General features: G+C 40.3%; 1 protein-coding gene across 2 annotated transcripts in view; it reads left to right on the forward strand.

Moving 5' to 3' along the window:
• CARNMT1 (carnosine N-methyltransferase 1) overlaps positions 1 to 25237 on the forward strand; it is a 43717-nt gene extending 18480 nt beyond the window's left edge. For both annotated transcript variants that reach the window (XM_047830409.1, XM_047830410.1), the window contains 5 exons: positions 9329 to 9469; positions 10430 to 10608; positions 12846 to 12959; positions 21577 to 21680; positions 22582 to 25237. In XM_047830409.1, coding sequence (XP_047686365.1) covers positions 9329 to 9469; positions 10430 to 10608; positions 12846 to 12959; positions 21577 to 21680; positions 22582 to 22683 — 640 coding nt within the window. In that variant the 3' untranslated portion in view covers positions 22684 to 25237. The remainder of the gene's footprint in view (positions 1 to 9328; positions 9470 to 10429; positions 10609 to 12845; positions 12960 to 21576; positions 21681 to 22581) is intronic.
• The last annotated feature ends 2493 nt before the right edge of the window (positions 25238 to 27730 follow it).

Genomic DNA, 27730 nt, shown 5'->3' on the forward strand with positions numbered 1-27730 from the left:
TCTCTCTCTCTCTCTCTCTCTCTCTCTCTCTCTCTCTCTCAAAATAAGTAGACTTAAAAAAGAATTATGATATAATCTCTCATTTCCTTATTTTTCATAAACAAGTGTTTTCAATTTTATGGACTTTTATAAACATTGATATATTGTAGATCATATTGTAGGATGTTATACTCATAGTTTCTAGTTGGTGCTGTCAGTGTATATATTCAGTGCTCTGCTCTAAAAATAATACATAATAGCTGAATAGCTTCTATAAACATAAAATCCAGGTATTTCTCAAAATTCAAATTATTTCTGTATTGGAAAAGTAGGTTATGAAGTGAGACTCTTTATAATTGGAATGTACCAAATTTTGGGTATTTTTGGAAAGCTAAATGCCAAATGCTTAGGTCAGCATCATTTCTAGCACTTTCGACATGACTTTGTTCATACTCATTTAGTCACGATCAATGAATCATGTATATTACCGTGCTGTCCAGTCAGTATAACAATGTCAGCTATCAGGCGCCTGGGTGGCTCAGTTGGTTAAGCCTCCAGCTTCGGCTCAGGTCATGATCTCATGGTTTGTGGGTTCGAGCCCTGCGTCGTGCTCTGTGCCGACAGCTTAGAGCCTGGAGCCGGCTTCAGATTCTGTATCTCCTTCTCTCTCTACCCCTCCCTCGCTCATGCTCTGTCTCTCTGTCAAAAATAAATACAACGGTAAAAAAAAAAAAAGCTTTACGATAGGGCTTGCCATTGTTAAATTTCCTGGTGAACTAATACAGAACATTATTTTGCTGTTATCTACTATTATTATTACTATTTCTACTGAAAGATAGAATGTGGACTGGTGAGAAAAGGATGGATTAACTCTTGATTGTAATCATTTATTTTAAAATAAAATAATAATTAAATGATTTTGATTTGGTAAAACATATCACAGTATTCAAAAATTTAAAAACTTAACAGGATTTAAAGTCTCTTTCCCATAACTGTTACCCAGCCACCCATTTCCCTTCCCTGAAAGTAAATAATATTATAAAAGTAGACTGGTGTATTTAAACTTTGAATGGAGTGTGCCAAAGTATCTGTCAGCCTTCTTTTTTTTTGTGCCATTCTTGGACCTGGTGAGAACCTTTCATTATCTTTTCCTATGTCATTTGTTTTTCTTGTTTAATGTAGGTTGGTTTCCTTATAGTTGGTAAGATGAGCTGTCATAGAACCTTAAAAACATGAAGCTAATAAAACAGTAAAGTCAATATCTGTATTAAAGTCATAACTTTGCCATAAAAAAGTAAACCCCTTGTCCTTGGAAGGGACATTAATACAGCCCTTCAGAATCCAGGTTGATTCTTAGCTCAGTCCTGGTCAGCGTTGAGTCTCGGATAAATTTCCAGGCCCCTATTTATGCCACAGCAAGCACATGGGAATTTGATGTCTTCATATTTCAGGCTGGATTTGACTCGAATTTATGTCTGCTTGGGTTCTTTCTTTTTTTTTTTTTTACATTTCATTTCAGATATTCTACTTTTATTCAGTCTAAACAAAACTAGTATTGGCCAATAGCAAATTTATCAAGGCAAAAAATTTAGTTTTAGATAACAAGTCTGGAGGGAAAAAAGCTCTTGTACTTCACTCTGTACACTCATTATTGGTTTTACTCATGATTAAGTAATTATCACTCATGAAGAAAAAGAATTTTACTGCCTCAAAGACTAAAAGAACACTTCTTCCTCTTTTTCAATTAAAAAGATTATTGTGGGACAGCAAAGTCAAATTTGCATTTTATAGAACATAAATTACCAACAAGGTCCTGACCTAGTAATCAAAAATTAAATCTCAAAATTTAAAACCAAGAAAGAGGCTAAATTACACACATATTTTGACCAAACAAATTCTGGAACATTTCCTAAATAAAAAGTAAGCACAATTATTACATTCCAGGTTTCAGAGAAGAGGCATTAAGGATTCATGCCATAAGTTTATTTACAAACATATTGAGTATGTTGAATTCAAGAGTTTGATCCATTTTTCAGAGAGACTGCACTTCTTAAAATGCTCCTTTTCACATCTGTTTAATGGATTAATTAAAACATCCTTATTTCTTTTTTTTTCTTTTTTTTTTTTTTTAACGTTTATTTATTTTTGAGACAGAAAGAGACAGAGCTTGAATGGGGGAGGGTCAGAGAGAGAGGGAGATGCAGAATCTGAAACAGGCTCTGGGCTCTGAGCTGTCAGCACGGAGCCTGACACGGGGCTCGAACTCACGGACCGCAAGATCGTGACCTGAGCTGAAGTCGGATGCTTAACCGACTAAGCCACCCAGGCACCCCAGACGTCCTTATTTCTTAAGCAGTTGGTGTCTTACTATAAAAAAAAAAAGTGCAGCAAATCCAGGTCCAAAGTACGTAGTCATCATAACAAGTAACCGCCACTTGTTTTCCACTGAAAACGGCAAATTCTTCCCTGGGCCCTCCTCATTCATAGTGGCTCCTACGGACCACAGAGGTGGTGAATCTCCGATGCTCTGTCCCAACATAGCGCTGTTGGAAGTTCTGCAAAAGTGCAGCACCCCCAGAGATAGAAACGACAGCACCAAACCAAGTCCTCCTCTTTTCACCACCTTGTTCCCTGGTGTGTCGGGTTCTTTCTTTCTGAAATTTTATTTATTTATTTATTTATTTTTTTTAAATTTATTTTTTTTTTTTCAACGTTTATTTATTTTTGGGACAGAGAGAGACAGAGCATGAACGGGGGAGGGGCAGAGAGAGAGGCAGACACAGAATCGGAAACAGGCTCCAGGCTCTGAGCCATCAGCACAGAGCCTGATGCGGGGCTCGAACTCCCGGACCACAAGATCGTGACCTGGCTGAAGTCGGACGCTTAACCGACTGCGCCACCCAGGCGCCCCTCTTTCTGAAATTTTAGTGGAGGCTTTTTCTAACTGCGCCGTCTCTAAAAGAGAATATATTTAGATATGCATAGAATTAACTATGCCTGTGATCATAAAAATATTTTTTTCCTATGAAAACACACTTGTCATGAGTTGGTCCAGTTTGTCTCTGTTTAGAGTTTTTATTTTTATTTGTTTGCTTAGAGTTTTTAAATGCCTGAATTTACAAACACAAGCAGCTTTGAAGCCACAGATTGACATGTGTATTGAGGTCTCTGTTCATTAAGGAAATGCTGTTTAATTGTGCCGGATGCCAACCATTTCAGTAATTACTAGCTTCTAGTCTGTTTAGGGTTTAAATAGACTTGGACTCTGCTTTAGTGAGCAGTTGCTCATTGAAATTAGCAATGTAATTTTAAAGCTTTTTCTTAAATACGAACATAAGCACAGTAACATTTCAGTTGGTGGTCTGAACTGAATGGATGGAGAGTTTTAATTTTTCAGGTGACTAATCATTTAATCATTTGAATTTAAGAATTTTATGCTATAAAGTTTATAGCTGCTAAGGAAAGAGAGTCTTGAGTCCTGAGATGAGAAAGCACAGCCATGTGAAACTGTATTCTCTTATGAATTCTGAAAACTGTCAGACTGTATATTTAGGTCCTAATTTCATTAGCCCATCCTAGTTTAGAAGAATTTGAAGTGGTATTTTGTTTGTGTGTGGGAGAAATCTATCATGTCTGCAGTTCACTCCGAAGAGATAACAGGTACACAATTGCCTAGTTGAATATATTTTTGTCTCATATAGTTGGGCATTAGGATGAGCTTTAAAGAAGCCTTTTTTCTACTTAGATTAAAATAAGGACTATATAATTTATGAAAGGATTCTTTTAGCTAAAAGAAACCATTTAAAACGGGAAAATAGAGGAAATGTAGACTGCCAAATAATGCAAGAGTAGAGCCTGAAAATTTAGATATACCCCTCATCCTGAAAGCCCTCTTAGGCCAAAGACAAATATTTCAGATGTCTTTCAAACAAGATCTCAAGCTCTTAAAATTCAGGATTTCAAGTGCTTACAAATCTAGAGTAATATCTCAGTGGGAAAACAATGTATACTAATAACCCAGTAGAAAAATAGTGTAAATAGACAGTACACAGAACATGAAATACAAGGAACTCCATCTCCTAAGAATATGCAAATGTGAAAAACACACTAAGATGCCATTTACACACTAAGATGCCTATTACAATGCAAAGTTTAAAAATTACATAACTTACTGAAGACCTGAAGAAACCTATAGCTTGCTGATGGAAGAATAAATCAGTACAATCTTATGGAGGGCAACTTGGTAATATTTAACAAAATTTTAATGTTTATCTTTTGACTCTTAAAATTCAATTTTGGGGAAGCTTTCTACAGATATATTTATTCCTGAATGTGAAAGATCATTTATGCCAAGGGTATTAATTTTAACATTATACTAACAAAAGATGGGAAAGAATGGAAATGTCCTTAGTAGATTTTGATACATTATGTTACAGTCATGTAGTAGAATACTTATTCAATCATAAAACAGGTTAAGGAAGCTCTGTGTAGGAGTAGGAGAGAGGTTCCCGACGTGTAGTGTTGGGATGGCAAACTTCTTAAAGGGCCAGCTAGTAAATATTTTAGGCTTTTCTCTGTTGTTGGGGGACACAGCCACAGACCATATGTTTATGTGTATGACTGTGTTGCAATGAAGTCTTATTTACAGAAATAGGTGACTGGTCTGTGGGGCATAGAAGAACTTGGAATATAAACTATAACAGAGGTATGAAGTGCTGAGAGCACTGGGTAGTGAGTTCAAGCTTTGCCTGGGATATTTGGGAACGACTTCATAGATGAATGAGGTAGGTGATCATTTAAACTGAGTTTCTGTGGGTGTGTAGAAGCTCTGAAGATTAAGGTGAGGAGGAGGTGTTTTCTGGAATTGGTGAGGAGTTGTTTGATACGTGGAGTTCTGTGTTGAGAGTGGATGAAGAGGTAAACTGGGATCATATTTTTGAAGGGGCTAGACACTAATGGGGTTTCTGACCCATTTTCTACTTCGAATAAAAAATATTTGAATGCGTACCTCTGTTAGACCTTTAAATTTTGCCATATTTACTTCAGGGCTTTTTTTTTTTTTTTTTTTTTTTTTTTTTTTTTTTTTGCGTGGGTTTTTTGGCATATATTTTGTAAAAGAAACATTATAGACACAGTTGAAACCGTGCCCTGCAAACCATGCTGAGTATATATTCTTATCTCTTTCCAGAGATAATAGCTAATATGAATTTGTTACTCTAGCCTTCCGACATTAACTACATGTTCATATACCTTTATAAACAATATATTTTATTGTTCTTTATATTGTAAAAGTTCAAAGAATGGTTTGTGGTGTCATTTCACAATTGGCTTTTGCTCAAAATTGTGATTTTACTATTTCTATATGTGGATCGGCCCCGGTCAATAGAAATAAAATGCAAGCTGTATATGTTATTTTAACTTCTGTAATAGCCACATAAAAAGTCACAGGTGGAATTAATAATATACTTTAATAGCCCAGTGTATCTGAAATATTATTTCAGCATATAATCAGTATGTGAGATTATTAATGAGGTATTTTACATTCCTTTTTTATACTAGATCTTTGAAATCTGGCATCTGTTTCACACTTGCAACACCTCTCAACTTGGACTAGCCACGTTTTAAGTGTTCAGTAGTCGCAAGTGGTTAGTGGCTTTTACTGTATTGAACAGAGAACTGCTACAGTTCAAGCAGGACGGAACACTCCCAAGTGCTTGAAAGTTGCGCGCGCTCCTGACCTCCAGGGGTCATGTTGACCCAAGAGAAAGTCTTTTGTGTTTTGGAACTTGCTAATCCTGCAGCCGCAGCACAGAAATCATTCTGTGTGCAATAAAGGAAACCTCTCTCAAGAAGAGCAATTACTGCTGCTGATGGTTGGAGCACGGAGCGCGGGACAGGCCCGATGCACGGCCTCTTTAGACACGCAGGGGCCCCTGCCCTGTCCTTACAGGAGTACGCTCTTCATTCTTGCTTGTCTGGGGTAAACTGCTGAAACTTTTCCTGCTCTTCTCAGGGGTGCCACATTGGTAGCAAACATACTGCTTCTCCATAGTCGGACCTTAATAAGTAGGTAGACCTGTTAGCTTACATTTCTTTGCGAAGAATCTCCAGCAGCATCATTTGATTATTGAGCCCCATGTAATATGCCTCTATGCCTGATTTTCTAAGTTTTAGCCAAGGTTAAAGTCACCTCACCCCAAAGTCTGTATGTAGACTTCTAGTTCTCTTATTTTCCGCAGAAATATCTTCATTGAAATGCTGTAGAGTTGACCTGGAGTCCTAGTGGAAACTGCCTTTTAGCATGTTTTAGTTTCATACACATTAAATTAGAGACACTTCCCATTATGCTGTTAGTATCCCTCATATAATAACCCAATGGAAAACAAACCTAGCTAAGGACAAAAATGTAGGGAAAAATTCTCACCATGTCATTCATTGCTTTATTTTTGACTGTTTTTTCAATTCTGTGGCATTTATTTTAATGTGTCTTTTATATACCCACGGAAATATATATTATATAATAGATGGATCTATCATGATCTCTGCTCTTAGTCTGGGGCCTTGATATAGTCTGCATTGCATGGCTTGATAGCTTTTTAGTAGTTTTATATGGCACTTTCTGCCACAAGGTGGGGGTAGAGAGTTCTATAGGCCTTTTTAGGTAAGGAGAATTTGGTCATAAAGTTTAGCTTTCCATAAGTTAACAAAATAATTGTCCGGCACCATTGTTAACACAACTGCCCCTTAGGGTTAGCAGGATTTCTAATTTCTTCATGGTAATATTTTACTCAGCTCATCAGCCATTCAGAAATTATTAGTGATTATTTTTTATAACAGTTTACTCTATGAATTTACTTCCGTATCATTTACTTTTTGTTGCATTACTTCGCCTTTTTGTTTTTTTTTTTTTTTTTTTTAAATCTAAGGTGAGAACGGTCACTTGGGAAAAATGCATGTTTTGATTGGGCAAATAGGAACTGAGAAAAATAAAGAGGTAATTCTGGGAGAGTAAGGGTTTTGGTGGATCTGATAGGGAGTGGAAATGAGAGAGGCAGGCCTGGGTGAGGTGTCACAGTGGCATGTCCTTTAAACAAAGGGTAGCAAAGAGTTCTATGGCTTGTAGTTTTACAAATTCTGATACTAAAAATATGTATATGCTTGTTAGATACTGGTGCAGGTAGGTCTACACCAAGCGAGAGGACGTTACCCATTCTCTTCATTAGAAATGTAATCAGGGGCGCCTGGGTCACTCAGTTGAGCATCAAACTTTGGCTCAGGCCACGATCTCACGGTCTGTGAGTTCGAGCCCCGCGTTAGGCTCTGTGCTGACAACTTGGAGCCTGGAGCCTGCTTCGGATTCTGTGTCTCCCTCTCTCTCTGACCCTCCACCATTTGTGCTCTCTCTCTGTCTTAAAAAGAAATAAACATTAAAAAAAGAAAAAAAGAAATGTAATCAGAGGCACCCGGCTGGCTCAGTCAGTAGAACGTCTGACTCTTGATCTTGGGGTTGTAAGTTCGAGCCCCACGTTGGATGTACAGATTACTTAAAAATAAAAAAAAATTTAAAGTTTAATCTATAAAGTCAATTAAAAATTAAAGTGTTGGGGTGCCTGGGAGGGTCAGTTAGTTGAGTGTCTGATTCTTGATTTCAGTTCAGGTCACAATCCCAGGACCATGGGATTGAGCTGCGTATCAGGCTCTGTGCTGAGCATGGAGCCTGCTTGGGTCAGTCTCTCTCTCTCTCTCTCTCTCTCTCTCTCTCTCTGTCTTTCTCTTTCTCTCTCTCTCTCTCCCTCCCTCTGCCCTTCTCTCCCACTTGCATTCTCTATCTCTCTAAAAACAAAACAAAACAAAATATTAAAGTGTTCACACATAGAGACATTGTGTGTAATCTGAAATAAGAAAGCATTTTATTTTAGTGAAAACTGTTCTGTGACCACTTGGCATCAGTTTGCTCATATCAAATATTAAAGAATGTCTATATCAGAATAAGCCTACTTGTCAGAAATGATTTTTAACAAATCTTGGTTGTGCCTTATTGTATATATAAAATTAAACAGTGAAACTAAAGAGACTTTGTTAAGGTTTTTATGCAAATACATATGTAATATGTTTCAGACTGGATGACCGTGGACAAATTCCCACGTTACTATATTTATAGACTGAATTGTCAAAAGCCCCATGGTTCTGTTTGTTTCTTCTTCATTTCAGAATGGGAAATGCTGAGGTTACCATATGGGCCACTAGTGAAAAGACCTGTTGCTATTTGGTGGCACACACCAAACTTAAAGACCATGTGGTATAAAGATTTAAAAAAGAGTTCTACATGGGGGTAGATTTGGAAATTGGATTTGTTTTTTTTTATGAAATTTTTTAATGTTCATTTATTTTTGAGAGAGACTGAGCATGAGTGGTGTAGTGGCAGAGAGAAGAGGGAGACACAGAATCCGAAGCAGGCTCCAGGCTCTGAGATGCTTAACCCCTGAGCCACCCTGGCACCCCTGGATTTGATTTATGAGCTAAATTTGGAGAATGCAGATAATAATGAAATTCCTTCTTAATTGATGTGATGGCAGCTGATGTCTATAAGATGCCATTTTAGTTCCCCTAGAGTTCTATTTGACTGGAATTTGACTGGAAAGTCCCTTGCTTTGCTAAGGCTGTTAGCCATTTGAAAGTGGATGGTGGGTCTTACGGTGAAGAGAAGTTGTGACTGTAGTGTGATGCTAGTCGGTGGAGAGCCAGTGGTTTGGTGTGACCTGCTTGCCACTATCTGTGCTCAGTTAGGAGGCGCTTCCTCACTTCGCCCATGAGGACACCCTCCCTCCAGGTTCTTGTGCCGGCAAAATCCGTAGACTCTTACAGATACACCTAACACGTTAAAATCTACATACATTTTATCTTAGTCACACAAACCATTGTATTTGCTACAGACTTTAGAAATAATGTTTTGTTTTACTGTTCATGATAAAATAATTTTGTTCAGTCTTTGTGTGTATTGGGATCCCTTCCCTGGGGATAATTTGTCTTCTTGAGGTAGTTGTTGTTCAAGTGACAGCTACTTGGGAATATGAGTGTCTTTGTAAGTTTAGATATAAGGTGACTTCTTTTTTTCCTGAAAAATATTTAGAGCATGAAACCTTCATCCGATATCTGCACATGTGATAATTCCTCATACTCTTATTTTTCATTTATGTTTAGAAGTACTTCTCAATTTTAAGAAGTCAGAGTCTTGAGTGAACTTACTGAATATCTAAGTTTTTAGTTAATGTGGATTTTGTCTTTTTTTTTTTTTTTTTTTTTTTTTTTCCTTTGAGGGGTTGGACATAATTGCCTTATTTCATTTCAGGGATCCTTCTAAAGTAAATATTCTGGTACCTGGTGCTGGACTAGGAAGACTGGCCTGGGAGATAGCTATGCTAGGTTATGCTTGTCAAGGAAATGAATGGAGTTTTTTTATGCTCTTTTCTTCCAACTTTGTACTCAACAGGTATTTAATTTACTTTTTGCTAGAAATAGTATTTTCTCAGAATCAGATTGACTTACCTATTTTTGAGCAATTCTGAATTTGAAGATAAATACATAGTGTTTGATTATATGTGTCATAATTGTTTCTTATATTAACATCAAGTTGCTTATACAAAATACCACTTTTAATCAGTTCCTAGTTAGCAGAATGTTGAAACAGGGTGGATGAGTGACTTTTTAGAAAATGATGAGATATCCCACAAAACAGAAATGCTTCCTGTGCAGAATTGCAAGACTGTATGTATGATCCGGGAAGGAGTGTTTTCTCTCTGTTCCCTAAACTTCTCCACCCATTGGTTTCTTTAATGGAATCAGAGTTCGGTGTAGCAGTCTTAACTTCTTCCCTCAATCAGATTCTTATAAAGTGGCCAAGTATGCTCATATGACTGAGTTGGAAACATGTCTCAGAATTTCTGTGGCCTCTTTTAGAAAATAGTGGAAAAGGATTGTTATTTTTAAAGCCAGAAGAGGTGCATTGGGAAAAAAGAACTAGCTGCCTTGTTTAAATTAAATACAATGTTTTCTTGGTGGCGGTATGAGTTAGGGAGGGGTGAGAAGGTTAAAAGGAGACAATTAGAATAGTTGAGTAGCAAACGAAACCCATAACCACTTTCTTGAGAAAATAGTGGACTGTGTTTTTACTTGAGTCTGAAGTTTGGAAACACATTTTTTAAAATGTGAGTGAACGACACATTTATATTTCTGAATTTAATTTTTTTCCTGTCTTTTAATTCATGATTGGTTGCTCATCTACATGTGTATGTGCATTTTCAGATAATTGGGGAGGGGTATAGTGGTAGCACTTTTAAGTATTAATGAGTTTTATAAGTAAACCTTCAATCAGATTATATTTTAGTGTTTAAAGTAGATTTTTTTGGTGAAGTCTTTAGTTAACACTGAATTTTATGCTCCTATTTTGCAGATGTTCTGAAGTTAATAAATATAAGCTTTATCCTTGGATTCATCAGTTTAGCAATAACCGGAGGTCAGCGGATCAGATTCGACCCATCTTTTTCCCTGATGTTGATCCCCACAGTCTTCCTCCCGGTTCTAACTTTTCGATGACAGCAGGAGATTTTCAGGAGATTTACTCAGAATGCAGTAAGTCCAAAACAAGCATTTAAACGGTCTTGTCCTTTGTTCTAAATTTAATGAGCCAATTTTATACTAAGGCAAAGTTTTGGTCATTCACTCTGATAGTAGAATGTGAGGTATACTTCAGTGACAATTTAGGATATTCAAAGACATATGTAAGGTAATGATGGGAAATATAAAGAAGGGGAAGATTCCACAATTCAGAAATGTAGACTCTGTTGGGTCTATTAATATAAGATGGCATGTAAACAAATTTCAGTGAGTAATGAGTACAGCAAAGCTAAAAGTAGATGAGTGTGGGAAAGAAGTTCTTTGTAGAGAGAAGGCTGTGACTTCAAGAATAGGGAGAGACGGGTAGTACAAAGAGATGAATGAATAAGGTCATCGGAGATGGTGACACAGCCTGACTGGAAGGAAAAGAGAGGTTGGTTTGGGAGTCTAATGGCGGATGTGGCTAGAAAAGTAGGTTGGTTCCAGATTGTGGAAGACCTTTATAATCAGGTTATGAAGTTTGGACTTCACCTGGGCAACCTGTCGAAGTTTGAGCCAGCATTAGAGAAAAGGAGACTGTAATGGAGAGAGGGGCAAGGGGAAGTGGATTGGCAGTAAAAGCAAGAGGAAAAGTAGAATGCTGAGAGGTCGGTAAGGTCATTAATTCAACAGGTACTTTTCTGAGCACCTGCTAAGTCCCAGGTGTGTTGTAGGCATTGGAAAGAGAGCAGTGAGCAAAGCACAGTCCCCATACAGGGGTTTCTATTCTGATAGGGAGTGAGGGGCAGTGACATGAACATTGTGACGAAGAATACCAAGGCAGGGTGACAAGGATATAGAGTGGCAGGGGAGGGGCTGCTGTTCATCGAGTTCTCAGGGAAGTCCTTTCCAAGCCAAACTTTAAAAAAATGTTGAGCAGAGAACCTCGAAAAAGTGAAGAGGCAAGCCATTAGATACTTGGGGGGGAATGTTGCAGAGAGAAAGAATGGCGAGAGACGGAGGATTCGCGGTGGGGAGGGCGCTTGTTCTGCTCAAGGAAGAGCGAGAGGCCGCTCGGGCTGGGGTGTAGTGGGCAGTGGGCACCGCGGTGGGAGGCCAGGTTGGGGAGGGTTTGATTGTACTCAGAGAGGTGGGAAGCCATTAGAGGGATCGAGGTAGGTTTTTGTTTCTTTTTCCCTGAACTCTGACATTGGGAAAACCTGTACTTTGAAGGTGGAAAGAGTGAGATGGAAGATGTTGGGTGCTGGGGATAGAGAGCGAGGGCTCAGAATAGAGCTGAAATAATGGGAAACATCAGTTAGGCGAGTCCCGGGGACATTGTTCTGCAGCGGGATTTGGGAGAGCCGATGGTGACACGGGCCTCCTCGGTTGGATGCCTGCCTTTGTCGTGCCGGCATTTGCACGGAGGCCTGCCTTAGTCCAGCCTCTGTCCCTGTCCTGGGCCACAGCCTCCAAGGACACTGCTGTCCAGGGGGTTCACTTGGCTACCTGGCCCCCCTTTTACACCGGCCAGTATCCGGAGCACTGGCGGGTAGTTTGAGTATTTTGATGCCATTCATTTCTTACTTGGCAACAAGTGCCTACAGTCTTTCTGAAACTTGCCAGAATTGATGGTTAACATTGGCTTAAATCACAGTTTAAAGTTCAAATAACTGTCTTAATTGATTTGAAATGAAGGGTAGACATTGAGTAGATTATAAACAAAACTCTTACGAGTACCTTTTGGTAAAGATACTAGTAATACAGGCTATCGAAAATGGTTTCCAAGCTGATCATCAAATTCTTTCTTTTTTTAAAAAGCTTTTTTAATGTTTATTTATTTTTGAGAGAGAGAGAGAGAGAGAGAGAGCATGAGCAGGGTAGGGGCAGAGAGAGAGAGAGGGAGAGGGGCACAGAATCCGAAGCAGGCTCCAGGCTCCAAGCTGCCAGCACAGAGCCCAATGCGGGGCTCAAATCTGAGAACTGCGAGATCATGACCTGAGCTGAAGTCAGACGCTTAACTGACTGAGCCACCCAGGCACCCTGACTATCAAATTCTTAATAAAAACTTTTATGAATTGCAAAGTATCTCATAAATGATTGTTTGGTTCCTATAATTACACAGTTGATTGGAAGAGTTTAGCTTCTGTATTCCTCCAGTTAAATTAAATATGCATAGTCTCTTAAGACATAGCTGGTACATTTATGGAATTAATTAAAAGAAAAGGCAGAATAACATAATTAAATGTAGTAACTTGGTTTTCCTTCACTAGATACCTGGGACTGCATTGCTACCTGTTTCTTCATAGACACAGCTCACAATGTAATCGATTACATTGACACAATATGGAAAATACTCAAGCCAGGTGGAATTTGGATAAATCTAGGTAAGTTCCTCAGTATTTATTAGAATCTCATACAGTTATCTGAGTACTTAGAGCAATTCTCTGTTTGGTAATTTCACAGTAACCAGTGTTCACAAAGGTTATAGTTAGTTAAGTTGTACAGTATCCTTTAGATACTATCCTAGTCAGTCACGCAGTTCCTCTGAAAGCAGTGGAAACCCCAGAAGTTGTGTGTTCTCCTAGGCCGTTCTCACAGCAGTCCTCGTTTCAGAGAGTACAGTTATTACCCTGATAACCCTTCTCTCATCATCCCCGCCCTCCCCTCCAGTGACAGCAATCTGTCAAGAAGGAAGTGCTCTTTTTTTCTTTCAAATGAAACATTTGAAAGAAAGCCCTTAAACCGCCCCCCCCAACTTTCTCCGAGGTACAAATACATAGTGGGAAAAGAGTAGATATGGTGATTTTCAGGACTGCCTTGAGTTTAAGAGAGAATATCGTTTCATTTACGCAAAAACCTTTTTACTGCATCCTACTACTAGGTGATGAATATTCCCATCCAGCATCTAGAGGAAGTTACCAGTTTTATCCTCCTCCTTTAAAATAAAGGGAGAATAATAATACCAAGGTAAATAGACTTGTCTTTCTTAGTTAGATGTATAATCCATGTTAAGAAAGACATAATGGCTAGGGGCGCCTGTGGGCTCAGTCAGTTCGGCGTCCGACTCCTCATTTCGGCTCAGTTCATGATCTTACAGTTTGTGGGACTAAGCTGTGTGCTGACAGTGGGGAGCCTGCTTGGGATTCTCTCTCACTCCCTCTGTCTCTGTCCCTCCCCTGTTCCTGCTCTCTCTCTCTCTCTCAAAATAAGTAAATAAACTTAAAAAAAAAAATTGACGTAATGACTAGAATATAAAGATTTTCAAGATGAGGGTTATTATGTAACATAAGAGGACAGCTACACCTTGTTTGAATCCATGGCCTTCAGGATTGGTCTAGTTTTGTTGTTGGTTCTGTCGTGTGCTCTTTTAAAAAAAAATAATAATAATAATTTTTTTTTTTTTTAACATTTACTCATTTTTTGAGAGACAGAGACAGAGTGTGAGTGGGGGAGGGACAGAGAGAAAGGGAAATTTCAAATCTGAAGCAGGCTCCAAGCTCCAAGCTGTCTGCACAGAGTCTGATATGGGTTTCGAACTCATGGACCATGAGCTGATGGATCATGACCTGAGCTGAAGTCGGACACTTAACTGATTGAGCCACCCAGACACCTCTGTGCTCTCTTTTTAGTGATTGGACTTGACCACAGATTTTCCCATTAGGACTAAGACTAGAGGCAGTATTAGGTCTTTTCAAATTTCTCTTTAGAATTTCATGGGGGCAAATGAGAATAGTTGTAAAATGTAACCATCATATGAAACAATTATCTCAAACCTTAGATCCTCTTTAAAAGTAGTCACTTCTTTAAAGCAGATTTCTTTAAAAATTTCCCAAGAAATGATTGAACTGTAATACAGTTGACCCTTGAACAATGTGGGCATTAGAGGGATGCTGATCCCTTGCACAATAAAAAATCTGCATATAACTTTTGACTCCCCCAAAACTTAACTACTAATGCCTGCTGTTGACCAGAAGCCTACTGATAACATAGTTAACACATATTTTGTATATTACATGTATTATATATTGTATTCTTACAGTAAAGGAAGCTAGAGGAAAGAAAATGTTATTAATAAAATTATAAGGAAGGTGGGGTCTGTGGGTGGCTCAGGTGGTTAAGCGTCTGACTTCGGCTCAGGTCATCATCTAGCAGTTAGTGAGTTCTAGTCCCGCATCGGGCTCTGTGCTGACAGCTCAGAGCCTGGAACCTGCTTCAGATGCTGTGTCTCCCTCTTTCTCTGCCTCTCCCCTTTTCACGCTCGCTCGCTCTCTCTCTCTCTCTCTCTCTCTCTCTCAAAAATAAATTTAAAAAAATTTAAAAAGTTAAAAAAAATTATAAGGAAGAAAAAATACACTGAGTACATTAAGTTTCACTGGCATGTATTTATCAACACAAAACGTGTGTAAGTGGATCGGTGCAGCTCACACCTGTGATTTTCAAGGGTCAGATGTATTACCTACTGGATATTTGCTCACTGGGGGTTAGACGGTGTGTGAGCCACTTGTAAATACATTATTTAATCTGAAAACAGCCCTATGTTGAAATGGTATGTCTACTGTCTTACAGTTGAAGAAACTGAGTCTTGCTTTTAAGTAACTAGCCGTGGGATCCTTGGGGTCCTTGGGGTCCTGGAGCTTATATATGGCAGAGACAGGCTCACAGCCCAGATCCAATACCTCGAATGCCTAACCAGCTAGCCCTCCGGCTCACCCTGGGTCAGTTTGTGACTTAGCAGTAGCAGTCATGTTATGTAATTAATACTTTTGACCCCAATTACTGAGACATGGTAAGGATTTGCGTATTTCCAAAGCATTGGGTTAAGTTTCACAGAAACCACTTTTCTGTTTGAACTTTTAATTGGTTTATTAATATTGTACTAAGTTATATAATAACAATAATTGTTTACAACTGCCTGGAATAAATACAATTGGCCCTGTCTAAGCATACTGTTTGATAAGAATGGATGTGCTGGGCTCTATTGTGATCTGTCCCAGGCACCAGAGGGAATAGGGCACATTGGTTAGTGGGAGGTCATTGAGGAGATCTTCTACTCTTCTTACCAGAGTTTCAAAACGATTCTGAGAATTAGAGTAGTGGAGAAGCATAGTCCTTAAAAATACTTGTTCGGAAGGTTAGTATTTTCCAAGTAAAATTCTTTTAACATATAAGCTGAGGGGCACCTGGGTGGCTCAGTCGGTTGGCAGCCAACTTCGCCTCAGGTCATGATCTCACAGTCCGTGAGTTCAAGCCCCGTGTCAGGGGCTTGACAGCTCGAGGCTGGAGCCTGCTTCAGATTCTGTGTCCCACCCGCCCTCTGCCCCAACCCCACTTGTGCTCTGTCTCGCTCTCTCAAAAAGAAATGTTAAAAAAAACATTAAATGTATAAGCTGAAGAATTGTAAAAATACTAATTATGTCAGGGTGCCTGAGTGGCTCAGTCAGTTGAGTGACGCTTGATTCCGGCTCCGGTCTCGATCACAGGGTTGTGCAATCCATTGAGCCCCACGTCAGGCTCTGCGCCCAGCATCGAGCCTGCTTAAGATTCTCTCTCCCTCTGCCCTTCAGCCCCCTGCTTGTGCGCTCTCTCTAAAAAACCAATTGAAAAATAAAAATAATAGTAATTGGCTCGGTGAATATACCAGTGATACTGGTGTGCTCCGGGTGTCTGTGCAGAACAGTGTTGTTCGCTTCTTAGGCCATGTGCTCGTCTTTTCCTAAGCGTAACTCTTACTGCTGCTTCTCCTATTCTTTCATCTCTCTGGTCCACATACCTCTGTTGTGTGCCACGCCACTCGGTACCAACTTGGGTACTTCGGAATCGAAGAGAACCCCCTGTCTTTTTCAATCCGTCATCTGCACAGATTTCCCCCAACCGGAAAACTGTGTGTCCTCCTTAGCCCTCTTCTTCCTCACCATCGGCACCTAGTCCACAAGTTGTGTCTCCTAAAGCTTCCTAATAGGTCTTGAACCTCTTTCTATCTCAGGATTTCTCAGTGGCAGCGCCCTTGATTTTTGGGTCAAGATCATTCTTCATTTGGACGGGCAGAGAGGGAGGGCTGTCCGGTACAGTGCAGGGGGGTAGGGGGAGGGTCGTGCTGTACTCCGCAGGGGGGCGGAGAGGGAGGGCTGTCCTGTACAGTGCAGAGTGGTGAGCAGCGTTCCTGGCTTCTGCTTACTCAGCCGCAGTGACACCTCCTCAGTTGTGACGACAGAAATGCAAAATCACCCTAGTTGAGAAGCGCTGCTCCAGTCTCCTGCTAGTTGAGGGCTCAGGCCCTCATCATTGCTTGCCTGGGTTATGCAGCAGTTCCCGGAGTGTCCCCCACCTCCAGGTTGTCTCCAACCTCGTGCCTCTTCTGGTTCTCTGTGTGGCCCCTGGAGTGATCTTCCCCGCAAGCCGATCTCTTGCTGTCCCACTCCCCACATAGAATTCCAGCTTTCTGGATAACCTGAACTCTTCAGGATTGTGCATAGTGCCCTTTGTGATCTTTGCTGTGTCTTGTGTCTTAGCTTCATTTTTTTTTTTTTTTTTTTTTTTTTTTACCTCCCCAGCCTTGACCTCAAGTGCCAGCCCTCTGACTAGAAAGCCTTTTCTGTTTTCCCTCTGTTCTCACGTTGGCTCTTTGCTGTGTGCGCTCAACACTCAGCTCAGGTGATCCTTCAAGATGGAGTAAATTTTTGTTGTCTTCCTCTTTTATATTCTCGCAGAATCTGTGAGCATTTAACACAACGTCGTGTTGCCACCTGTGTTTTTGTTTTCCCCGTTGGTCTCTGAGCTCAGTGAGGGCCAGAAGCTGTGCTTGCTCTTTAACCTCCCTCAGAGCCCGACGGTTAGTGGCTGTTTAGGGACTGTTCTGTGCATGAGTGTATTGTTTCACTATTTGAAAGCGGAAACAAAGTAATGGTAGAAGATCGGCTGCCAGGAGACATGACAAAGTGGCATTTATATGGGTAAATTTGTAACATTCCCATGGTTTTGGCTTCAGTCGTGTGGGCCTGGAAAATTAATTTTACGTATAAGCCGAGGGCGTATCAGCCCCTGGGGGGTGATTTCACACTCACCATGCTGCCCTAGACCAGAACATTCATAGGGAAGGAGTGCTGGGTGCATAACTAAAAAGCTATATTGGAAGTTAAATTATAACAAAGATATTGTCTACATTCTATGAAATCAGAGTTGGGAATATGGTTAATTTGTAAACTGTTTTAAGGGGGATTTGAAGTTCTCTGATCTTCCTCAGGTGAGGGAAAGCTAGTGAGGTTTTTAAGGGAACTGTTTACATGTGTCCTTGGGGAAACCTTTTGTTCAGTTTTTCATGCTGACCAGTGCTCCCTAAACGCATGATGGGTAATGTATTTTAAACCGTGTGCACGGGTGTGCATATGTCTGCACTGACACTTAGGTCCAGCACTGGAGGGCGGGCGATTAGTGAAGTGAATCTAAACTTCATCTGGAAGAATAAACAGGTGAAAGTTCTCAAAAGAAAGACCCACAGTCTTTTCCTTCCTACTGGGGTAAACCCATTTCTCCCTAAACACTTCTGACACATCTGGACACCAAATGAGGTGTTTTCCTCCACAATAAGGGATTCTCTTGGACACCAACTGGGTGTCCTCCAGTTTAAGTACTTCCTATGTTGTCTTCCTGGAGATAGTGTGAGATGCCATGGGTTACGGGTTTAGCCTCCAAGACCTCCGCCCCCACCCCTCCACACACTCAAATGCTAGTCGCAAACTGTCCCCTGTGCTTCTGACCAGCTGTTGGTCTATAGGCTGTAGATTGGAGGTTCTCTGCCAGAGACCAATATGTATATTTTCTATTATCTTACAAGCACCAAAGGAGAACTTTATAAAGTATAATGAGAGATGAGTCCTATATTTTAAGCATTATAAAGCTTGATATTTTTTAAACGTGGGAAATTTCCTATAAAAGGTGGGTATTTGACCCATTGCCTCCTTTACTCACTGAGACTTTGTTACAGTGACTGTAAAAATAGAAAAAAGCCTAAAACAATGACAGAGAATGGCAGGGATGCCATTAAGGGACAACAGAATGTAACAGTTTTTCAGAAAATACGGTAGGTGGATAAGTTTTGCAAAAACCAACCAACCAACAAATAAACAAAAAACAAAACACCAATGTGAACAGAGCTGGTTGACCTGGAATAACCCTGGAAAATGACCATCTGTGTGGAAGATCTGGTATGATCCTGGAACATGAGTGGCCATATGGGGAAAAACAGGAATTGAAGGTCAGCACATAGGGACCAGTTCATCCCTATGTAACCAAGTAACCAAGATGCCTCCCTTATGCCCATTCCAGTCCATGCTCAGGCAGAGACCAGAAATTTAATTTACTGGAAAAAGTGACTGGAAAAGAAGAAAATTTAAGAAGATGTGACCTAGTAGAGAGTAAGCGTGAGACACAGGACAGAAAAGAAGGAGACTGATTAAAAGTCTGCTTTGGAAAGCAGCCCGTGACTAGCACCCACCCTCGCCCACAGTACCTCCCTCCTTTCCTGCCTATAAAACTTTCTGTTGAGGTTTGAATGCCAGCTCTTTTGTTCTGGACAATTGCAAACCATGTTTCTGTAAGTGGGCATGTCAACAAAGCTACCACAAGCTTTCTTCTAGTTAATGTATAGGATATCTTTTTCTAGATCTTAAGTCCTTTCTTTGTTTCAGAAATGTCTTATAAACAGCACAGTTACATTTTGTTACCCAATCTGACTGTCTCTGTCTTTTAACTGGAACTTTTAGAACCGTAAAAATACAAATGGTTTAAATTAACTTGTCCCAGATTTGGCAGGTGGGTACCCCCTTCTCCTGTGTCCTTTGGACATATCCCTTTTGATATGTTCCTCCTTTGTGGAAAAGCCAGGCATTCTAAGCACATCTTGTACTTTCTCTGCCAGGCCCTGAGACAAGCCATTTTACCCTCAAAGATTCCTGGTTCTTTTTAATAGAGAACGGTATGTAGAAATGCTAGATTAATTATATTTGTAGACGTCTGAAATCTGCCCAGAGATATTTGTCGAATTACTATCTGTAATAGACTGTAAAAAATACAAACTATAGGGGTGCCTAGGTGGCTCGGTCGGGTAAGTGTCCAACTTTTGATTTTGGCTCAGGTCATATCTCATGGTCTGTGGGATTGATCCCCACCTTGGGCTCTACTCTGACTTTGCAGAGCCTGCATGGGATTCTCTCTCCCCCTTCTCTTTAACCCTCCCCTCCTTTCTCTCAAAATAAGTAAATAAACTTTTAAAAAATTAAACACAACTATAGTAGTTATCTTTGGGTGGTAAAATTACAGATGCTTACCTGTACATTCACTGCTATGCTGGGCATCATTGTGAAACTGAAAACATGTTCCTTTACTCATGTAGCTTGCAGTTTGGTTAAAAAAGGTGCAGATTACATGAAAAATAATCAGTGAGCAATGCAACACTACATAAAATGAGTTTTACGGTGTGGTATATTGAGAGAGTGAGCAGTAGGGCTGGGAACTTGGAGGCATTATACTAAAACTTGATTCCAGCAAGGTTTTGGAGCATGGTTAAAGCTTGAGTTGGAAAGTTGGAGCTCTCTAAGTGGGACACAGCATGAGTAGAGGTACCATATGACCTGAGGGTGTAAGAATCATTGGAGTGGGTTTATTTAGATACAATAAAACAATATTGTTGGAGGCTCTTAAAATAATGGTGCAGAAACATCATACACTTTAGAGCAGGACAGACTACAGTGCTCTGTGTGTTTATAAAAAGGCTTCCAAGGGTTCAGATGGTCTAGGACACACAGCAGGTACTCAGTAAATGGTAGCTCCTGTCATTTTTATTAGTACTAATGAAACTAACAGGAAGTTAAGCTTGACAGAATAGTTTGATAGGGAACCATTGTTGTCTTCTGAAAAAGAGTAATAACATACATGTTCGTCGTCATTTTTTTAGTGTTTTATGTAAGGTTAAAAAGAGGAGCGGAAGAAAAACATTTGAAGTCTTAGTAAGTATGTTCCACAGAGTGATGAGCCGTTTGGGAGGAGAAACTGTCCTGTTATTCTTATTTCCTGTGATTAGCACATTGTGTGAGGCTTAGGGGTGGTGAGTTGGACCTGGGATCTATAGTTAACCAAATGAACTGGTAAAAAAAAAAAACAAAAAAACAAAACAAACAAAAAACCAAGATTGTTTAGTTTAGTCCTGAAGCATAACTGTTGAATGGTAGTGTTGCCTGGACAAGGCTGATGCATTGGGCAAAATGTGAGAGGTTGAAAGATTGAAGAATCTGGTTTGAATCAGATGATAGTTCCTTGGACATGTGGAATGAGAGGATAGTAAAAGGAGGTTGTCATTTTAAAAAGTTGGGATTGCTGTCATTTACTCAGTGCCTTCTCTACACTGGGTGTACTGGATGTTACCCGTTAGATGGAGTGAGCCAGTGGCTTGCCCACAGGCACACAAGTAGTAAGTGTTGGAGCTGGGATATGAGCTGAGCACTTAAAAAAGCCAGCCCCAATGTCACCTCCTCCTTCCAGAAAGCCTTGCCTAGAACCTCCCATCGTACCCACACTCTCTCCCACCCAGGCTAGCTGGAGGACCCTTGTGTTTTCATGGGACGTCCAGTTTGTGGCTGCCGTTGGGCATTTACTTAAGGCATTATAACTACATTGTACCTTTGGAAGTTAGGGACCTGGCATTCCCTGATGCAGTTGCTCCTTCCGTCACAGGTGTAAGCGCCGTGATGTGGAGAATCACAGGGCAGCCCTGGTATACCAGAGGGACTCACTCCCCGGGAGTGCAGCCCCAGCACTTGAATGTCAGCTACTGGGCCAAAGTCTCAGGGGTCTGGACACGTGCCCTTGGCAGACGTAAACGTTCTTTACGTCTCCTTTTTATGTTCCGTCTACTGCCCAACTTCTAATTCAGCTTGGAGTTGTATCTAACACAGCAACTGGTGCATGTTTATATTTAAGTAATTCATTCATAATATCTTTAAACCATAGGTCCTCTGCTGTACCACTTTGAAAATTTGGCAAACGAACTTTCCATAGAATTGAGCTATGAAGATATAAAAAACGTTGTTCTGCAGTATGGATTCCAGGTGGAGGTAAGGCTGGAATGAAGTACGGCCACGGTTTCACTTCCAAAACTTTAATCTTAGGACAGTTACAGGCTTTCACCTCTTCACCTGTGTTTTCATCCCTGAAGTGACAATAATACGCACTCAGCTTTTAGAATGATAAAGATTTGGCATAATGTATGTGTAAGGAGAAAACTATAGTCCTCCATGTGATCAGTCACCTTTCCGTAGTACGTGGTAGCTGACCATGGTCCTGGCGTCAGCTCCTGTAGACTCACAGATACCAAGTACGCTAGGGTCTGGACCAGCAGAGGTGGCAGGACAGGGGGTATCGTTCACTATATGTACTTTTGTAGTCTTCATTTCTTATGTGGGATTGTAAGATTGTATGATACTTTGACTTATGTTTTAATTGTGTGTTTATTTAAAAGTATTTCATTCATTTTAAAAATCAACAACAGATTCGTTCTTCAAAATAAGGAGAAGTTGGGGTGCCTAGGTGGATCAGTCGGTTAAGTGTCTGACTCTTGATCTCATGGTCATGGGATTGTGGGGCTCCACACTGGCCATGGAGCCTGCTTAAGATTCTCTCTTTTCCTCTCCTGCCTCTCCCCCACTTCTTCTGTCTGTCTGTGTCTCTCTCAAAAAAAAAAAAAAAAAAGAGAGAAGGAAAGAAGAGTAACGTATCAGTGATGTAGAGCTCAAGCTCTGGAGTTAGACCGGCTGAGTTGGAATCCCAGTTCTCCCACTTACTGGTGGTATGACCTTGAGCAGTCTGTTCTTTGTAAAGTTAGGATTACTAATAATGCCAGTATTGGGGTATCAGTATGTACTAAATGAGTTAATATGAGCTCCCGTCACTCACAAGCACTCAGGATCTGTGTCATCGTCATGCTCATCACCATTCTGGTTGTTGTTTGCATTCCAGGTTGAAAAGGAATCTGTCTTGTCAACATATACTGTGAATGACCTCTCCATGATGAAATACTACTATGAATGTGTCTTGTTTGTGGTCCGTAAACCACAGTAATGTCCTCAAGTGGTATCAGCAGGAAAAAAGCTTAATAAGAGCAAATGCTGAAATAAACGACTCAAAATCAACTATCCCATCGACAGGACACAACCTCAAATCAGTGGTGCCTTCTTATTCCTAACAAAATTTAGAAATAGCGTCTATTTTCTTAATACGTCTATTGCTTTTTCAGAAATATACTATGCTGTGCATATTTGTACTACAAAAGTAAAAAAAAGGAGGAAATGTCTTCAAGTATACTTTTTCCTTGAAGCCCAGAATTGTCTTTCAGTAGAAAAACCCATCTCCAGTGGTCTTCATGAAGCTGTCTATTGCCAAGTCCGCCATGTTCATGACTACTAGTATTGAAGTCCCCCCCAAATCTTTCTGTTCTGTGTGCATTGCACATGGTACTTTTAGAAGAGTCTGAGGATCCTCTCTCACATTCAGCATCTGGAATTGGGACTTTTGTTTGCTTTGGACCGAAGCGATCCCTACAGAAAATGTGCGCCCTTTTATCATTCAGATTGTTTTTTTGCCAGCTCAGCTGAACTTGGGCATCAGACGTTTCATTTTTATGAAATGCTAAATTTAATAAGATCACAGGCCGGTAAAATGCAATCAAGTAACTGAGAAAGTGGTCTTTTGGGCACACTGACCTGAACATTATTTGAAAGCATACGCATCATGAATCGCTCTGAAATGTAGAAGGTCTCAGCACTCTTAAGTGAGGCACAAAAGCCTTTATGAAAGGTACTGCTAGGAAAATGGGGAAATAAGAATAAAATCTGCCCATTGGAAATGTCTGATTTTAAACTAGAAGTGAATACAGTCTGTCAGTGAGATGTTTACAATAATGTCTTTTCTTTAAATTACCTGGATTACAAAAGCACGCACTTTTTTTCGTTAAAAAATTAGATACGAGTAAAACTGTCATGATGGTATTACCGTGGGGAAATTTTGAATACGAAATTCAGGGATAAATTACTGCCCGTGGTCTGTCTTCAGTATTGTCAGCAGCAGCCGTTAATGTAATTTCAGATAACGCCAGTTTTGTTCCCTGATAGCTGGAGTTAAAAGAATATATGCTGCTTTAAATTTCTACCTCTAGCAGAATCTTTATTGGAGAGAGTTTTCCTTTGTATTTTTTTATGTTTATTGTTTTGTTTCCAGTAGCTTGGAAAGCAGAAATGACTATTAACCTTTTCTTGGAAAAAGGAAGTGCTCGCGTTGAATATTTCCACAGGTGATTATGATGGTGTTAAATGACCTCTGTGGCAATTTGAATTAGATAGACTTAATCTCAATAATGTGCTGTAGGATTCACGTCATGTTTTAATCGGAAAACCTCCTTGTGAATCTTTAGACCTCTTTTTGTCAGTTGGGCTGGGGGAGTCGACACAGTCTGGCATGTTACCGTTGGGAGCTTTTCTGTGTGCAGTAAGGGAGCTCTTGTTCCTGGAAAGGACTCCAGGAAAGCTATGTGACTTGCTAAATTATGGAAGCCCGTAGCCTGTTGAGTTTAAAAAAAAATAGAAAGGAACAAAACACAAGTATTTCTCTTTGGTGCCCCATCCCCATACTTGGCAGATGTCCAGTTAATTAGAATTCTCATTAACTACCACCTGAATGAATTTGAAATTAATTTTTAGGGGAAACGACCCCCAGATTTTTGTTTATTTGTTTAAGAAAGAAAAAAACTAAAAGGATCCTAAGTATTTAAAAAATGCATTGAAAGGAAAGGAATGCATGCTATTTTTGAGTAATGTAGAAAGGCTTTTTATTCACTGACTAGTATTCACTTTTTTACTTGTATCCGAACACATGATCTTGTTTTTCTCATAGAGGCAAAAATGTGTTGACAGCAATGGGTTGGCTTTATTACTTAAAAGTTTTGGCTATCAGGTTTTATTCTTTAATAATGTTACTTATATTTCTAAATCAGAGCTTCATTTTAGTTAATTCTGAAATCAATTATTTCATTTGTTTTTAATCTCTCATATCATGACTACTGTTTTTCAAATGTTCTGCACAAATTTGCATCACTTTTTTTTTTCCTACTGCTTTTGTAGTTAATATATTCTAAACTTGAAAATTGTGTCAATCAGTAATAGAAGTGTCACTGGAGGATTTAATTTTATATTATATGTAGTCCTAGCTACTAAAGTGTGTAAGCCTTAAAGTTTTGTGTTCTTTTTCCTTGCATTAGCCCTATACAGATGTTTCCATTCATTGCCATAAAGCAGGAGGAGATAGGTCATTGTGCTTGCTTTCCAACCCTCTCCCCCCTCCCCCCCCCTTCCATATTCTGAAGTAGTGCAGGTTAGGGTCTGTTAATCAAGTGAGCAAGACGGGAAATGTGAAGTATGAAGAGGAGCTGTATAAATCACAGTATAAAATTATGAAGTTTGGGAACTGTAAGATGTACTGTATTTATATGTAATTCTCATTCTAAAAGTTGCCACAAAGGCTGAATTGGAAGCTTCATGTCTGCATGAAATTTCCTATATTTTTAACGTGTATGACGGACTTAATTTTTCTTGAATATTAAAGTTTGCCAATTGCTACGAAACCGTATTTGCTTGGTTGTTTCCATCTAGGTTAGTAGTAACAGTAGAGGTAGGCATTTTAATTAATCGAATGCGTGCTTTTGAATCTTTAGATGAGCCTATTCTTGTATGCTTCTAGAAAGTCAGTAGTAAGAGCGCTTGGTCTTAGAGTATGTTAGGCTTTATACTGATCAATCTTGATGTTTGGTTTTGTTAAATAACAGACAAATAACTATAAAGGAAACCAGTACCAGAGAGTTCCAGGACCAGCCATTACTTGGATAAGCACTGGGCATGGCACTTAAATACTCTGGGTATGTTTTCCTGAACTTTTTTTTTTTTTTTTTAATTTTTTTTCAACGTTTTATTTTATTTTTTTTGGGACAGAGAGAGACAGAGCATGAACGGGGGAGGGGCAGAGAGAGAGAGGGAGACACAGAATCGTTAACAGGCTCCAGGCTCTGAGCCATCAGCCCAGAGCCTGACGCGGGGCTCGAACTCACGGAGCGCGAGATCGTGACCTGGCTGAAGTCGGACGCTTAACCGACTGCGCCACCCAGGCGCCCTTGTTTTCCTGAACTTTTGTTTGTGATCTCAGGCACAGCGCTTGAAGTGTGTTTCCTCATCTGTAAGAGAAGACTGACACCACCGACTTCAGAGGGTTTTGATAAAGTCATGCGCGACTGTGTGCAGTCTTCTGTGTGAACATGTGAAAGCACCTGGTAGACAACGCAGTTTCAATCTGTGTTGACGCTGTGCAGTGATACAAAAAGGGGAAGATTAGTAAAGGACATCAGTTTTAATAATGCTGTGGCGGAAAAAAGTTTCAGTGGAATCCTGGGGCTGGGGGGAGACCAAGAGGACAGGTATGTGTGGATAGATTCTTGAATGTTCAAGTCTGGTGGGAATTGTAAAGAAATAAAATGGTAGGTAATGGGAGAGAGGGCACAAGGAAAACTTCATGGTTATTCCCACTTTTAGAAACATGCCAGTACATGCCTCTTGTGTGTTTATTTCTCTTCAGTAGATACATAGAAGCAGAGTCACTGAGCCAGTGTGTATGTGCCTCTTCAGTCAAGTTGCCTTTCAAAAAGATGAACAATTTACATGCCATTGACAGTGTTTTGGAATAACTTTGTTTTCATTCTCTGCTCAATACTGGATTTTGCTAAGCTTGTCATTTCTGTCAATATGATAGGAAAAAGTATCTATTTTAATATTCATTTCTTGAACGATTAGGGGAGCTGAGCAGTTGTGTTAAGTGTAACGCCCAAAGAGAGGGGTCTTTGATCGGCCAGTCGGTCGGTTTTCACCCGGCATAGCGGACAGGTCATTGGCAGCACTCCAAAAGTTGGTAAAAATGTGTCGAGCTTCATCCAGAGGGGGACTGGCCAATCTTGAGGACTGCTTGAGTTCTCTCCACTGATAGCAGTGACCATATCTGCTTCTGGTTTTACAGAGCTGGCACGGAGGCTGAACAGCTGCAGCCCGATGGACCCCACTAGGTGTCCACTTAGCCAGTGCTCGGGGTCCAGGAGTTCAGGGAACGTCGGTGAGTCGAGAGCCCCACTGAACCAGCGGCTTTGCTTTAGGTGGCAGAGTGGGGCATAAAGTTGACTCCCAAAGGAACAGCTGCCATCTTATCATGGCACCAAAAGCTGCTAGGGCCAGGCCAGCTCCACTCCTGAATATGCTATTTATTTGACTTGTAATTCCCTTTGGGTGTTTTTCACCTTGTTAGTCAGCAAGTCCGAACCGACCCAGCTGCAGATGAGAATGTGAAACCGAAGAGGCCTAGGGCCACCATATGCCATGCGTTCAGTCCCAAAAGCTTAGTAGCAGATTAATAGCTTCCTTCTTTTGTACCAAGGCATGTCTGGTGATGGTCAGGTACTTAGTCCTGTTGTAGTGCCTGGCTGTGGCCTGTGAGAATTTGGGCAGCCGTTAGATCTTATTTATTTTTTTTTTTTTTTAATTTTTTTTTTTTTCCAACGTTTATTTATTTTTGGGACAGAGAGAGACAGAGCATGAACGGGGGAGGGGCAGAGAGAGAGGGAGACACAGAATCAGAAACAGGCTCCAGGCTCTGAGCCATCAGCCCAGAGCCCGACGCGGGGCTCGAACTCACGGGCCGGGAGATCGTGACCTGGCTGAAGTCGGATGCTTAACCGACTGCGCCACCCAGGCGCCCCAGCCGTTAGATCTTTGAAGCTGTGGCTTCCGTCTTGGAGTTTAGTATTATTTCTGTGGGACCACCCAGGAGGGGACAGTCCATGCAGTAGTCCTTGAACGTGACACTTACTGCAGGCATGTAATACATCAGATCCATCATACGTTTATTGAATTGGTCCAAAGCACCTCAGTGAGAGGTTATTTTTGAGATCTTTGACTCCAGGTAAAAAAAAAAAAACAAAAAAACTCTGTGATGTTTTTTTTTCAGGCCTGAACATAGGTAATTACCTGGCAGGCTCATGGAAGAAAGCTGCCCTCCACTTACCAGACTTGGTGCACAGCTA

This window comes from Prionailurus viverrinus, chromosome D4 (assembly GCF_022837055.1).
Source record: "Prionailurus viverrinus isolate Anna chromosome D4, UM_Priviv_1.0, whole genome shotgun sequence".
NCBI classification, from domain to species: Eukaryota; Metazoa; Chordata; class Mammalia; order Carnivora; family Felidae; genus Prionailurus; species Prionailurus viverrinus.